Consider the following 14,972-nt stretch of genomic DNA (forward strand, 5'->3'; position numbering starts at 1 on the left):
TCCATTCCCAACCCAGAGTCAAAATATTGAGGGGGCTGGAGCCCCTAGAGTTCCCTATACTTGGTGCCGGTGACAAGGAGTATTTCTAGTGGTTTGTTTCTTCAGTTCATTTCTGGGGATCAAATCCTCCTTAGAGCAGGGATGGGGAAAACTGTGCCCCCCACCCAAAAAACCCTTTTTGTTGCAGATTCTTGTGGAGCTATTTGGAGGCAGAAACTATTGCAGATCTACTTTAGAGCTTTTAGAAAACCAAGGAAAGAACCTAAAATGAATGAGAAGCTACCAACCAGGGTTTCCTCTGCTGCTAAGCTGCATTGTGGGTGTTTGTGTGCTGACACCAAAGTGCCAATTTCAAGCAGGTCTGCTCACCCGCTTTTGTGATTTCACTGTGTTGCTCATAGCCGTCAAGGCCAGATACTTGTTTTTAAATAGTAATAAGAATAAAAAGCAAATATTTTTAGCACAAATCCAGAAAGTTGGAGCTAGAACACAGTGGAAGTGGTTTTCCAGAACCTTCTTAGGACTGCATATAGAGGAATCTTGTGGGAGAAGGAGGGGAGCAGTGAAAATGGTTTGGTCTAGGGAGGGGATGGCAGCTTTGAGCCGCCGAAGAGCTAACACATTGCCCCCTGGTGGCTGCTGGTTCTCCAGGCTTTCTGACAGGGTTTCCCTTCCTACCAGGCTCTACTTGAGAGATGCTGGAGATGGGGGCTATTTAGCACGTGAAGCATGTGCTCTGACCCAGAAGCGGTGGTCCTGCCCCCAAACTGGTAGAAAGATTGCAGTTGGCGCAGCATGCAGAGCTGACCTGCCAGGAGCATCCCGGTGGCAAGGCACTCCAGGACCCGCCGCATGGCCTCCCCAGGTCCCAAAGGGCCTGTGGCGCTGCTCAGAGCTCTTTCCACCAGCAGCTCCATTGCCTGGAAGGGGCGGGGGGGGAGATGGAGGGGAAGAACAACACAACTTCTTATATGGAAAGTGCAGTTTATAAACATGTGAATATCTTGTTGAGAATGAAGTGTGCCTTTCTTAATGCCACTAAGCATTTCCCACAGATTTTAGGTATTGGCTTCAGAGCATGGTCTGTCTGCATTATCCACTTAAAACAGTATCATACCTTCCCCCAAAGCATCCTGGGAACTGTGGTATGTTAAGGGTGCTGAGAGGAGGGCACTCTTCAACCCAAAGAACTACAGTCCCCAGAGATCCATGGGAAGAGGGGCTAAATCACTCTGGAAATTGTAGCTCTGTGAGAGGAATCCAATTGCAAAGCAGCAACAAGTCACCGATGAGGATGCAAAGCAACCTTCCCCCATGTTCTCCTTTCCATTTGCTCTTGGACTTCAACTCTCAATGTCCCTGAACTTTAGGCAAGCTCCTCCCACCATCCCTGAACACAGCTAGTGGTTCAGAGATTATGGGATTGGGAGTCCAACAAGGTCAAGAGGGCACTGGATTGTGGAAGGCACCTGTGGCACCAAGCAGGGAGGAACTCCACTATTGGGGGCCATCACTGAAGAGGCCTCCTTTCTGAATACCGCTCCCCCCCACTTATACCCATGCAGAAGGGGCTTCTATGATGACCTGAGTGAACTGAAGCCAGCCCAACATATACAGTCTACTTCACCTGCTAAAAACGAGACTCTGGGAATGGCCTAATCTTGTGATGTGCTTCGTATTGTTGGTTCAAATGTGTGTGTGTGAATTCCCCAAAAGTGCTGCCTCCCCCCCCCACCTCCTTACCCAATCTGGAAGAGAGCCCCATGTTGGCACACGCTGGCAGAGGTCCCGCAAAACCCTGATGATGATCACACACGACTGCAGGCCGTTTGCTCGGGCCTTTGTGGAGAGAAAAAAAACCCAGTTACCTCCATCTCGGATCCATGTCTTGAAAGAAAATGACCATGAACTGCCCCCCTTCACAACAAGCAAAGAACCTGGGTTGATTGTTCCAAAATGTCAGGGCACAAGAAATTAAGAAAAAGGGAAACTGGTGATGCTCTAACAAAGCTGAGGGTTGGCTCTGAAATGGGTCACTGTGGATTTGAAATCATAAGATTTAAAGAACAACATGTTAAGACTTGGTGGCTTAACTGGATCCTCCTTGTTGGGGGTCAGGGGGGCGAAAACAGCCCTTGGCCACAGTCCTTGGCCAAACTGGCTTCTCTTACCTGGAACCATTTTGCATGGCGAAGAGCAGCCAGGGACTCCAGGCACTTATCCTTGCTCAAGGTCTCTGAGGAGTCAAGCTGAGGTTCTGGTGATGTTTCTAAGAAGGAAGCAGAAAGGGAGGGAGGAGGTGGAAGAGGCAGGCTGCAACCCAGGCAGGCAGAAGAGAAGGCAAACCATGTACCACTTTCAATTGCAAAATGTGGTGCAACAATCAGCATGTTGGACTCTGAATACCAGGTTGCTGGAATCACAAGTGGGGAAGAGCTGCTCTTGTGCTCAAGGTCTACCTGTGAAGGTCCCATTGGGGCATCTGCTTGGCTACCGTGAGAGCAGGATGATGCCCTAGAGAGGCCTTTGGCCTGATCCAGCCAGGCTTTTCTTGTTTCCCCATGTTCCACAAGGGGCAGATGGAGCAGGACAGCACCCCCTCCTCAACCCACAACACATGGGTGCACATGGCAGCAAGCGAAAGGCAGAGGCCCCTCCACACAGCAGAGATGCACCCACTGCATTGGCGGGGGGGGGGCACACCTCTCATTCACAAGCCTGTGAGTTTCCTACAGGGAACATTGGCTAGACATGGGTGCACCCAAGATGTTGCGTGAAACGGCTCTGGCAAAGGAGGGGTTTCCTTGCCATTTGCATTCAAACTGCATTCCCTTTTTCTTCCTGCTTCAATGGGCAACCACAGCTGGGGGGGGGGAGTTTTCTTGTGGGATCTGCTACTACAGTAAGGCTGCAATAGCAATTCTCTTTGCCTTAGCGTGTGAAATGAGCGCAATTGTGCGGTAGTTGGAGCATTCTTTGGCACTGCCCTTCTTTGGGATTGGGATGTAGAGTGATCTTCTCCCATCCTCTGGCCATTGCTGAGTTTTCCAAACTTGCTGGCATATTGGGTGTAGCACCTTAACAGCATCATCTTTTAAAATTTTAAATAGTTCAGCTGGAATATCATCACTTCCACTGGCCTTGTTATTAGTAGTGCTTTCTAAGGCCCATTTGACTTCACTCTCCAAGATGTCTGGCTCAAGGTCAGCAACCACACTACCTGGGGTGTACGAGACCTCCATATCTTTCTGGTATAATTCCTCTGTGTATTCTTGCCACCTCTTCTTGATGTCATCTGCTTCTGTTAGGTCCTTACCACTTTTGTCCTTTATTATGGTAATCTTTGTACGAAATGTTCCTTTCATATCTCCAATTTTCTTGAACAGATCTCTGGTTTTCCCCATTCTATTGTTTTCCTCTATTTCTTTGCATTGCTCATTTAAGAAGACCCTCTTGTCTCTCCTTGCTGTTTTTTGGAAATCTGCATTCAGTTTCCTGTATCTTTCCCTATCTCCCTTGCATTTTGCTTGCCTCCTCTCCTCCGCTATTTGTAAGGCCTCGTTGGACAGCCATTTTGCTTTCTTGCATTTCCTTTTCCTTGGGATGGTTTTCGTTGCTGCCTCCTGTATAATGTTACGAGCCTCCATCCATAGTTCTTCAGGCACTCTGTCCACCAAATCTAAATCCTTAAACCTGTTCCTCACTTCCACTGTGTATTCATAAGGGATTTGATTCAGATTGTATCTTACTGGCCCAGTGGTTTATCCTACTTTCTTCAGTTTAAGCTGGAATTTTGCTATAAGAAGCTGATGATCTACCCTGTTTCTCATATTTTAAGACATACCCATAAAATAAGCCATAGCAGGATTTTAAGCATTCAAGGAATATAAGCCATACCCCGAAAATAAGACATAGTGATAGGCGCAGCAGCAATGCCGGCCGCGGCAGGAGGAGGAAAAAAATAAGACATCCCTTGAAAATAAGCCATAGTGTGTTTTTTTGAGGAAAAAATAAATATAAGACATGTCTTATAATATGAGAAACACGGTAAGTCACAGTCAGCTCCAGGTCTTGTTTTTGCTGACTGTATAGAGCTTCTCCATCTTTGGCTGCAGAGAATATAATCAATCTGATTTCGATGCTGCCCATTTGGTGATATCCATGTGTAGAGTTGTCTCTTGTGTTGTTGGAAAAGAGTGTTTGTGATGACCAGCTTGTTCTCTTGACAGAACTCTATTAGCCTTTGCCCTGCTTCATTTTGAACTCCAAGGCCAAACTTGCCAGTTGTTCCTTTTATCTCTTGATTCCCTACTTTAGCATTCCAATCCCCTGTAATGAGAAGAACATCCTTCTTTGGTGTCATTTCTAGAAGGTGTTGTAAGTCTTCATAGAACTGGTCAATTTCACTTTCTTCAGCACCGGTAGTTGGTGCATAAACTTGGATTACTGTGATGTTAAAAGGTCTGCCTTGGATTCATATTGAGATCATTCTGTCATTTTTGAGATTGCATCCCATTACAGCTTTTGCCACTCTTTTGTTGACTATGAGGGCCACTCCATTTCTTCTACGGGATTCTTGCCCACAGTAGTAGATATGATAGTCATCCAAACTGAATTTGCCCATTCCCTTCCATTTTAGTTCACTGATGCCCAGGATGTCAATATTTATTCTTGCCATCTCCTTTTTGACCACATCCAGCTTACCAGAGTTCATGGTTCTTACATTCCAGGTTCCTGTGCAATATTTTTCTTTACAGCATTGGACTTTCCTTTTGCTTCCAGGCATATCCGCAACTGAGTGACCTTTCGGCTTTGGCACAGCCGCTTCATCAGCTCTGAATCTACTTGTACTTGTCCTCCGCTCTTCCTCAGTAGCATGTTGGACGCCTTCCGACCTGAGGGGCTCATCTTCCAGCATCATAACTTTTATATGCCTGTTGTCTTTGTCCATGGAGTTTTCTTGGCAAAATACTGGAGTGGCTTGCCAGTTCCATCTCCAGGTGGATCACGTTTAGTCAAAACTCTCCACTATGACCTGTCCATCTTGGGTGGCCCTGCATGGCATAGCTCATAGCTTCTCTGAGTTATTCAAGCCCCTTCGCCACGACAAAGCATTGATCCATGAAGAGTATTGAAATCATTTTTATTTTGAAAGTTAATGGTTTAATACCTTTGTTTTTTGAATTGTAGGATGTATTCTGTTTGTCCAGATGTTTCAACTTTGTCCTTGTACTTATGGTTTTTGTTTTTGTTTGTCTTCTTATGATTGTGTATTTTGGTTTGTTTGTTTGTTTTGGTAATTTTATTTGTATTTTTAATTTTTTGAAGTGTGCTTTCCTCCACCCTGTTCTGATCCATGACGTTTCCCGTCCCTTTCTCCCACCACCACCGCCCCACCCTCGGCTTATCCCTGTGATTCCCCCTCTCCCACATGCCCTTTTGGTGGGTTTGGGGGGTGTTTATTGTTGAGGATTTGTTTGGGTTTTTTGTTTTGGGGTTTGGGTTGGTTTGACGGTGTTTGTGGCTCCCCACCCTCGGCTTATCCCTATGATCCCCTCTCTCCCACATGCCCTTTTTACATTTATATATACTGTATAAAGATGGGGATTAATGGATTTTTATTATGTGGTTTTCTTTAGAGGTTAATTTTTTAGAGGTTAATTTCCCCTACCCAGGTAGACCCCTACCTCCACTTGGTCTAGTCTGGAAAGTGGCCTAGTCTGCAAAGCCGAGGCAAGATACTGTGGAGAGGGCAGGTTTCATCCCTGTGTCTCCCCCCACCCTGTTCTGACCCATTACCTATCCCTGCCCCCTATTCGCCCCCCCATCCCCTCCAGGCAGGCCCCTACCTCCACCTGGCCTAGTCTGGAAAGCGGCCTGGTCTGCTGAGGCCTATTCAGTCTGCTGGGCAATGTTGGCCTTGTTGCTGCAAAAGGCCTGTTTTCAGTTGGTTGCTGTGGAATTTTGTGATGTCATCTGGTGGCACGGCTTTGGAGGCAGCAGCGTGCGATCCGCCTTTCTATTGGATGCTGCTGGAGACTTCAGAGCTTCTGCTAGTGATGTATAATTTGTGTGCCACTTTTTTGTGTTTAATCATTATTTTAGGTATGAAAGGTGTGCTTTTTACGCCCGATCCCTCCCTGGTGGGCAAGGTACGCTTTGCCCTAATTTGATGCAATTCGGTTCAGCGGTTACGGTGAAAGGCTGTTACATCTGCGCGCGCAATGCCTACATTTTTATATATATAGAAATTCTGAAGACTCACCTGCATCTGCAGCGGCCTCTTCTCTCATCAAGGGAGACGTCAACGAAACTGTGACCTGCATTTGGGGTTCTCTGCATGACGCAATTACAATATTGGCTTCCTCAGAGTTGGACAGCACTTCATAACTGTCGCTCGTCACCTTCTGGGACAGATGAGGAGAAAAAGAGAATTCTATCAGCCTTAGAGGTACGCCTCCCTTCCCAAAACAGATTAGGACAGAGATGGCAAAACTTCTCTGACCCTGAGGACCATCTGCCAGGAGCTGCATGCCCATGGTGGTTGATGCTAGAGCAACAGACATGACTGTCACACAGGTGTGCAAGAGCCAGAAGTTTCTACACACAACTGTGGCAAGAGCTCCAAGGACACATTCCAGCCAGGCAAAGACACTCAAGGAGGGTGCAGAGCAGGCTGGGGAGAGTCCCAAAGCCAGGTAGTGAGGCCCGAGAAGCCATATCTTAGATTCTAGGGTGTAAGCTCACTGGGAGCAGGGACCTGCTTTTACTGTGGAAACTGTGCCATGCTTCTTGTCATTTGTTATACTTAGGTATTTTTCTTAAACGCCCTTCCGCAAATGATTCCAGGGTGGTGTACAAGGTGCCACAATACAAAACCCAAATAATAGGCAATTAAAAAACAGCAACTGAAGAGCGGAGTGAGACAATTCCAGCTCAATGTAAGATGCCAATGTGATCATTAAGGTCCACTTGGCATCTGTAAGGAGTCATTCCTTTAGTGTAGTAGCAGCTGTTCTTTGGAACTCCCTGCTTATTGATGTCAGGTGGGCCCCACCACTGTTTTCTTTTTAGATCCCTGCTGGGAACCTTTTCTGTTTCAGCAGGCCCATACAAACACAGGATTTGAGTACACCTGGAATAGAAATTTAACAAACAAACAAACAAACAAACAGCAGCTAAAATATATAAAAATACACACACCCTACTCTACAAAGGTTGCCAAACCAACACCCTGATTGCAGAGTCCGGAGAGGCGTTCCTTACCTCCAGCTGCTGGGGCAGCTGCTCTGTGATGCTCTGGAGAAGAGCCAGCGTAGGTTTCTGGGCCGACAGCAGGATCAGACGAACATTCCTGTCTCCACGGAGAAGCAGCCCTTTTGCCAAGACACCAACTCTCATTACCCCTTTCAGAATTCGGGGAGGGTCATCCGCCTTTCTGTTGAAAGGAGAGGGGCAGGAAAGGAATTGTGCTCATGAGGACTAGCTACCTAGCACGGGCGATTAAATGCATCAGGAAGGGTTCCAGCAGGGATGTCCAAGGCACTTATGTGCCCCTCTCCTCCCCCCCCCCCAAGTAAGGGGAGCAGGTTATTCCCCAGTTGCTTGAGGTCGCCAGCTATGTTTGGCATCTCAAAGCATCAGCCACCATCACGGGTATCGGGGAAAGGCTTCCACAGTCAAGAGAAAACGCTTTTCAGCTAGAATGTTGCAATTGCATTTAGATTTTTTTTACAAGAGTAGACTGAAGGAAAGGCAGCCTGGCCTCGTAGTTAGGAGTGACTAGGAAGACTTGGTGACTTTGAGCCAGTCACCCTCTTTCAGCCTATTCTACCCCACAGGGTTTTGTGAGCATAATTCAAGTGCAGGTCAAGAACAGAGGCGGCCTGAAAGCATTACCCTTTCTCTTTACTGCCTTCCTCTTTTTCTGTTTCTTGCTCCGTCAGCCAATCGGAGACGAGCCTAAGGGCACGCTCAGAGTGAGAGACAACTTTCTGAATGGCCTGCAGCTCGTCTTCTGTTGGGTAGATGCTGGAGTGCTTTGTCATGATGTGGCGGTCGTCAGAAGAGTCCGGTCGCCGGGTGGGCTGAGGGAGATAAAATGGACAGACTTTAACTATCAATCTGGAAGGAGGAAAAAAAGAAAACATAAGAGAAACATTATTTCCATTGGATCTTGAGAATTCAACACTCCCAGCCATACAAAGCCTCCAAGTATTTCAAGCCTGGAAAGGGAACATCTTAATAATATGTGCTGGGGCAGACCCTGGGAAGTGATGGAGGCTGAAGCTGGCACTCTGCTTTCATGGAAAGTCCCATCCATCTTGCCATTCCTGAAAGCCTTTGGCAGAAAACTTGAGAACTGCAAACTTGCCCTTTTTAATGTTGCTGTTCTACAGCAATGTTAAAATCTAAATATTTTTATGAAAGGCTAAGACAGAACCCAGGACAGGAGAGAGGTTGTTGTCTGTAAAAACATTAACAGATTAACTCGGCAACCTAGGGAGATGGGCAGCATGTTGTTGTTTAGTCGTGTCCGACTCTTCGTGACCCCATGGACCATAGCACGCCAGGCACTCCTCTCTTCCACTGCCTCCTGCAGTTTGGTCAGACTCATGTTCGTAGCTTCGAGAACACTGTCCAACCACCTCGTCCTCTGTCGTCCCCTTCTCCTAGTGCCCTCAATCTTTCCCAACATCAGGGTCTTTTCCAAGGATTCTTCTCTTCTCATGAGGTGGCCAAAATATTGGAGCCTCAGCTTCAGGATCTGTCCTTCCAGGGAGCACTCAGGGCTGATTTCCTTCAGAATGGATAGGTTTGATCTTCTTGCAGTCCATGGGACTCTCAAGAGTCTCCTCCAGCACCATGGGCAGCATATAAATAATAAAACTATTATTATGTTTATTAAAACTGCATCTGTTTGGGAGCTGGTGCTGACACAGTACCGTAATTCATCCAATAGCAAAACTCATCTCTGTTAAAGATCCACAGTAAAGTTTGTCAGTTTTCTGCTGGTGTGGGCCAGGGGGTAGGGGCTCCACGCTGTCAACTAAAGTGGGCAAACAAGCTGAGGAAAAGGCACAGATCAGACTTCATGGTGAATCATAGTTCAGTGCGACATTACTGAGCCTTGCACTTTTACATGCCCCATTTTTCTTCCAACACAGCCAGGAAGAGGAACCAGAAGCACTCGCTTCCTGGTTCACACTAACACAGGTTCTCATTATATCCAAACTAGGAACAGAGATATGTTTAAATCCTATATAATAATGTCCATGTTGTCCCTGCGTCCAGTTGTCCCGTGTGTCCCTGGGTCACTGCGCATGTCCCCCAGGCACACAGGGATTGGACAGCAGAGACTGCGCGCGCGCGCACGCACGCTCTCCCCCCCCCTCTGCCAACCGCCGCTCGCCCTCCCCTCTCGCATTGCCACCCGGCTCAGGTCTTGAGCGGTTGGCGTGCTGCTGACAGCACAAAAGCCGCTCCTGCTGGGGACTCGAGAGTCACCCCCTCCCGGCTCAGCAGCTGTTTTTCTGCCGTCAGAGCCTCTGATACTAAATCTCCCCTGCGGAGGCACAAAGTCCTTCTCCGGGGTGGGGGGTGGGGGTGAGGCGCTCAGCACAGCTCTGGTGCAAGAGGATGTGACCCACAGCCCTCTGGCATATCTTGGGCTCTGCTGCTTTTGTCTAGAGGGGGGCCGTGAGTCTGTGGGCTACCCTGCTTGGGCTACCAAAGGAACGTTGCCTCGCTCGCTTTTTTTCTAACCTACGCGAACCTCCCCCGCCCCGTCCTTCTTTCTTCCTCCCCTTTTCAGCGATCCTCTTTTCCTCTCTGCCCCGCCCCCCTGCACTCCGGTGTCTGATTAAACGAGAAGGAAGTTTGAGAGTGGAGGCTGCGAAGCTCTCCCTTTAAGAGGCAGCCTGCAACCACGAATTGTTGAAATTGCCATTGCAGGCTGCCTCTTAAAGGGAGAGCTTCTCTCCCACACTTCCTTCTCATTTAATCAGACACCGGAGCACGGGTGAGCGAGGCAAGGGAGGGGACGTTTGAGGAAACCCACCCGATCACTTCTTGGAGTGGTTTAAAGCCACAGCGTCCCCTGGTAAAAGGCTGAGATTTCTTCACCAGCCCTGTTTACTACACCAGCCTTTCGCCTTCTTCCCCCAGTGTCCTGCCAGGTTGGCCCCTGATCCTGTTATAGCACTTAGGTCTTTTATTGGGCAGATGATGAGACAACTTTATAAAGACAGGAAAAGGCTGGATCTTCCTGAAACTTTTTCTTTCTTTCTTCTGCTGCCGTCTGTACAGCAGGAGGAGGCAGGCGCCCTGAACCATGTGGTACTTAAGGTAATAATAATAAAAAAGACACTCATCCCCCCCCCGGCCAATATTTCATATTGTGTCTTCCGGGGGAGGGTCCCACACGAGATATCTGCGCTTTTGGGCTTAGTCACAGGTGCATCGGTGATAGCAGCACTCCCGGGCGAGGGCAGGGCGCCGACTCTCTTCTCCTAGAACGTGAGAATTGGTGTTTTCTAGGCAGTGCCATCTGAAGTATTCTTATTCTTCCCCTGTGCACCATCAGTTCACTAAAGCATGAGACTCATTAATCTCAGGGAGTCAAGGATTTGAGCCCCACGTTGGCCAAAAATAATCCTGCATTGCAGGGGGTTGGACTAGATGACCCTGGGAGTCCCTCCCAGCTCTATGATTCTATCCATGTATTCTGAATTAAGTGATCAGGCATTGCTAATGTAATCGTCTAACTGCGGTCACTGAACCCTCCTGTCTAAACTGTTCTAAGGCTGCACCTCCGCTGCCCTTAGTACACAAGTTAAAAATTATGTCTTATCATTAAAAGCATTTCTTTCTTTCTAGAGAGAGAGGGAAAGCCGCAGCCCCGCTGCTCCTCTCACATATCTTCTAGCGCCCGTTATTGAACGGGCTGAAATACACTAGTAATAATAATAATAATTTATTATTTATACCCCGCCCATCTGGCTGGGTTTCCTCAGCTACTCTGGGCGGCTTCCAACAGAAATATTAAAATACACTAATTTCTTAAAGATTAAAAGCTTCCCTAAACAGGGCTGCCTTCAGAGGTCCTCTAAAAGTCTGGTAGTTGTTTTTCTTTTTGACATCTGGTGGGAGGGCGTTCCACAGGGCGGGTGCCACCACCGAGAAGGCCCTCTGCCTGGTTCCCTGTAGCTTTGCTTCTCGCAATGAGGGAACCGCCAGAAGGCCCTCGGCACTGGACCTCAGTGTCCGGGATGGACGATGGAGGTGGAGACGCTCCTTCAGGTACACTGGATCGAGGCCGTTTAGGGCTTTAAAGGTCAGCACCAACACTCTGAATTGTGCTCGGAAACGTACTGGGAGCCAATGCAGGTCTTTCAAGACCGGTGTTATGTGGTCTCGGCGGCTGCTCCCAGTCACCAGTCTAGCTGCCACATTCTGGATTAATTGTAGTTTCTGGTTTACCTTCAAAGGTAGCCCCCGCATTGCAGTAGTCCAAGCGAGAGATAACTAGAGCATACACCACTCTGGCGAGACAGTCCGCGGGCAGGTAGGGTCTCAGGCTGCGTACCAGATGGAGCTGATAAACAGCTGCCCTGGATACAGAATTAACCTGCGCCTCCATGGACAGCTGTGAGTCCAAAATGACTCCCAGGCTGCGCACCTGGTCCTTCAGGGGCACAGTTGCCCCATTCAGGACCAGGGAATCCTCCACACCTGCCCGCCTCCTGTCCCCCACAAACAGTACTTCTGTCTTGTCAGGATTCAACCTCAATCTGTTAAACTATTTTTCTTTGAAGCAAGCCAGGAGCAGATATCATTTTTGATTCTGGCTTCTTTCAATAAATTAAGAGTTTGAGCTAAGAACATGGAACCTCCTGCCTGCACCCCTAACTACCCACAAGTCAGTTGTCCCCACACGACAATCCCCTGCCCCACCCCTGATGTCATAGTTCAGTCCACTGTCTGTGCCAATAACCACCTGGCTGGTGCTGAATGTGAGCCTCACCTTTGCCAATGTCAGGGTGCCAAACTCCCAGTTTAGACTAACCACAGTTCATGAGCAACAAGAAACTGGTCAGTTCAAAACAGGAAATGGCAGGTCTAGCGTTACACTGGAATAGTTTCACGGTGTGAATCTGGCTGGCTTTGCAGGCTGGCTTTGCAGGGAGCCTGGGGATTGAAGGAAATCCAAATCACCCAAATCCGGATACCCACCAAGAGAGGGGGGACTGGCATTCCAGGCCTGCCCATAAGGGGGGGCGGGGGCCAGTCTGCCGCCAGGTGCCGCCGCTGCTGCTCCTCCCAATACAGCTGCTCCTCCTCCACTCGACGCCAGTACATTTCTTCTTCATAGCGCCTGGAGGGGAAAGGCGGGAGAAATGCGGCATTAGAACAGCCTGGCTCTCTCCCAGGAAGGACAGCAGCAAGCAGAGCCAGCAACTGACCAGCCAGGATTATGGACGTGGAGCTGTGGACTGTATCTTTTTGTTCACTCCATCCACCCTGGTCTGTCTCCAAGGCTTCTTCCCCTCCATCCCCCTTCCTCTTGTGACACTCTTCGTTCACATTCTTCCTGCCCTGCCTTTTCAGATGCTACACTAAACTGTGATATTGCATTATGAGCACGTCTCAAGCTCACAAATTTCGTCCTGCCTCCCTGCCTCCGAGGACAACTCAACCAAGTTCTCCATTGTACCAAACTCAGATAGAACAATGGCTTGCTCAGAGTAATCAGGATCAAAATTGTGCTTCATGTAGCTGGCTTGTTTAAACAAATGGCAGTTTAACCAGACATCTGCCACACACACGCACACACACCGCTTCTCTTCCTACGTGTCTGGATGCAGGAAGGAACTGTGATTAGTTCAAAAAGCAAATTTCCAGTCTCCTCCTCCTCTGACAGGAAAAGCGGGGAAACATGTGAGACCAGAACTCATGTGAGCAAAGCTAAACTATGGCGCAGGATTATGCCTAAACTGGCCTCTGCCTCTCCTGGCTTCCTGTTGTTAATCCTACACTGCCTAGTTTAGACTGTAAGCTGCTTAGGAGAAGAGACTGTCTATATTTCCTCTGAGTTTCTGATGGTGCTGGATAATATTGATAATATAACAACAAGAAGAACAGTCACAAGAAGGCTTCTTGCCCTCCCTCCCTCTTCTTCCACGGATAAGAGTATAGCCATCAACCTGCAAAAGGCCAGCCAGAGTTGGAACCTGACATTTAAGAGAGAAAGCAAACATGGGCTGCATCAAGAGGAGTATAGCGTCTAGATCAAGGGAAGTAATAGTACCACTGTATTCTGCTCTGGTCAGACCTCACCTGGAGAACTGTGTCCAGTTCTGGGCACCACAGTTCAAGAAGGATACTGACAAGCTGGAACGTGTCCAGAAGAGGGCAACCAAAATGGTCAAAGGCCTGGAAACAATGCCTTATGAGGAACGGCTTAGGGAGCTGGGCATGTTTAGCCTGGAGAAGAGAAGGTTAAGGGGTGATATGATAGCCATGTTCAAATATATAAAAGGATGTCATATAGAGGAGGGAGAAAGGTTGTTTTCTGCTGCTCCAGAGAAGCAGACACGGAGCAATGGATTCAAACTACAAGAAAGAAGATTCCACCTCAACATTAGGAAGTTCCTGAAACATTAGGAAGTTCCTAAACATTAGGAACTTCCTGACAGTAAGAGCTGTTCGGCAGTGGAATTTGCTACCAAGGCGTGTGGTGGAGTCTCCTTCTTTGGAGGTCTTTAAGCAGAGGCTTGACAGCCATATGTCAAGAATGCTTTGATGGTGTTTCCTGCTTGGCAGGGGGTTGGACTGGATGGCCCTTGGGGTCTCTTCCAACTCTATGATTCTATGAATCCAGCAGTACAAGGCAGCTTTCCCGGTCTCCTGAGTCAGCCGATTCAGCTGAGCAATGTCTACACTGACTGAGAGCAGTTCTCCAAGGTTTCAGGCAGGGACAGAACCTGGGATGTGCTGCAAAGGGGATGCTCCGCCCCCCAGACGCTTCCCCAGGACTCGCCTCATCTCTAGGTGCCAGCGCTGCTCTTCCTCTCGACGCCTCTTCCCCAGAGACCGCAGCTGCTGCTTCTTCAGCTTCTCCTCGTGCAACTTCTGAGCTCGGTTGCTGGGCTTGATCTCGACTGGCAAGTCAGGATTGACTTTCTTCTGCAAGAATAGAGCAGAGGGCCTCATCCTGTTCAGTTATTGCTACAAGCTGTGTCAAGCGGTAAAGGTCCAGAGGGACCTGGGTCCCAAATCATTTCCCACCCGCTTTCCCAATCCTGGTTCTCCAGATGCTGGCTGCCCACCCATACGAAGCACACTTTCCAGGATTCTCTAGTGTGGGAATCCAGAACAGCTAACTCTGTACAGTGGTACCTCTACTTACGAATAACTCTACTTACAAATGTTTCTACTTACGAATGGAGCTCCATCCGCCATCTTGGATGCGGTTTAGATAGGATTTTTTCTACTTACGAAATTTTAGATAGGGTTGCTTCGACTTACAAATTTTTTCGACTTACAAATGTGCGTTCGGAACGCATTAAATTCATAAGTAGAGGTACCACTGTATTTCAAAAGGGTGGACATTAACAGAGGTCCCTTCCTATCTTGCAGTCCTGACTTCCACCCTCACAGCCACCGGATGCTGTGGAGGCTACAATTATGGCCAATTTACAACTGGCAGAACTGATTTCCAGAAACAGGGGCTTGGCCCAAGGCCTCCCCAGCACTCCCATCAGCTGGGCAGGGAAGCCACCATTTCTTTTAATTCCTGCATTCCAGAGCAAGATTACATCAAGGATATTGTTGGAAATCAAAATGGAAGCTTCAAGACTCACCAATGTGGGATGAGGGGGAACAAAAGGGGCTGCAGAGGATGCGTAGAACAGAGGAGGGGAACCCCTCAGGCCCAGGGGCCAAAGACTGCTTCACCCATTGTTGTCTTT

At 48.4% G+C, this 14,972-nt stretch overlaps 1 protein-coding gene across 6 annotated transcripts in view; it reads right to left on the reverse strand.

The window, feature by feature from the left end:
- LOC118087108 (zinc finger RNA-binding protein) overlaps nt 1-14,972 on the reverse strand; it is a 31,573-nt gene that overhangs the window by 1,496 nt on the left and 15,105 nt on the right. For 3 of the 6 annotated variants that reach the window (XM_088673127.1, XM_035119442.3, XM_035119441.3), the window contains 8 exons: nt 14,042-14,187; nt 12,235-12,376; nt 7,900-8,087; nt 7,267-7,438; nt 6,266-6,407; nt 2,172-2,269; nt 1,744-1,839; nt 809-920 (listed from right to left, as the gene is read on the reverse strand). In XM_088673127.1, coding sequence (XP_088529253.1) covers nt 809-920; nt 1,744-1,839; nt 2,172-2,269; nt 6,266-6,407; nt 7,267-7,438; nt 7,900-8,087; nt 12,235-12,376; nt 14,042-14,187 — 1,096 coding nt within the window. The remainder of the gene's footprint in view (nt 1-808; nt 921-1,743; nt 1,840-2,171; nt 2,270-6,265; nt 6,408-7,266; nt 7,439-7,899; nt 8,088-12,234; nt 12,377-14,041; nt 14,188-14,972) is intronic. The other 3 variants (XM_088673128.1, XM_088673129.1, XM_035119443.3) reach the window with 1 other exon arrangement.

The sequence above is a fragment of the Zootoca vivipara genome, chromosome 6 (assembly GCF_965207765.1).
Source record: "Zootoca vivipara chromosome 6, rZooViv2.hap1.1, whole genome shotgun sequence".
NCBI classification, from domain to species: Eukaryota; Metazoa; Chordata; class Lepidosauria; order Squamata; family Lacertidae; genus Zootoca; species Zootoca vivipara.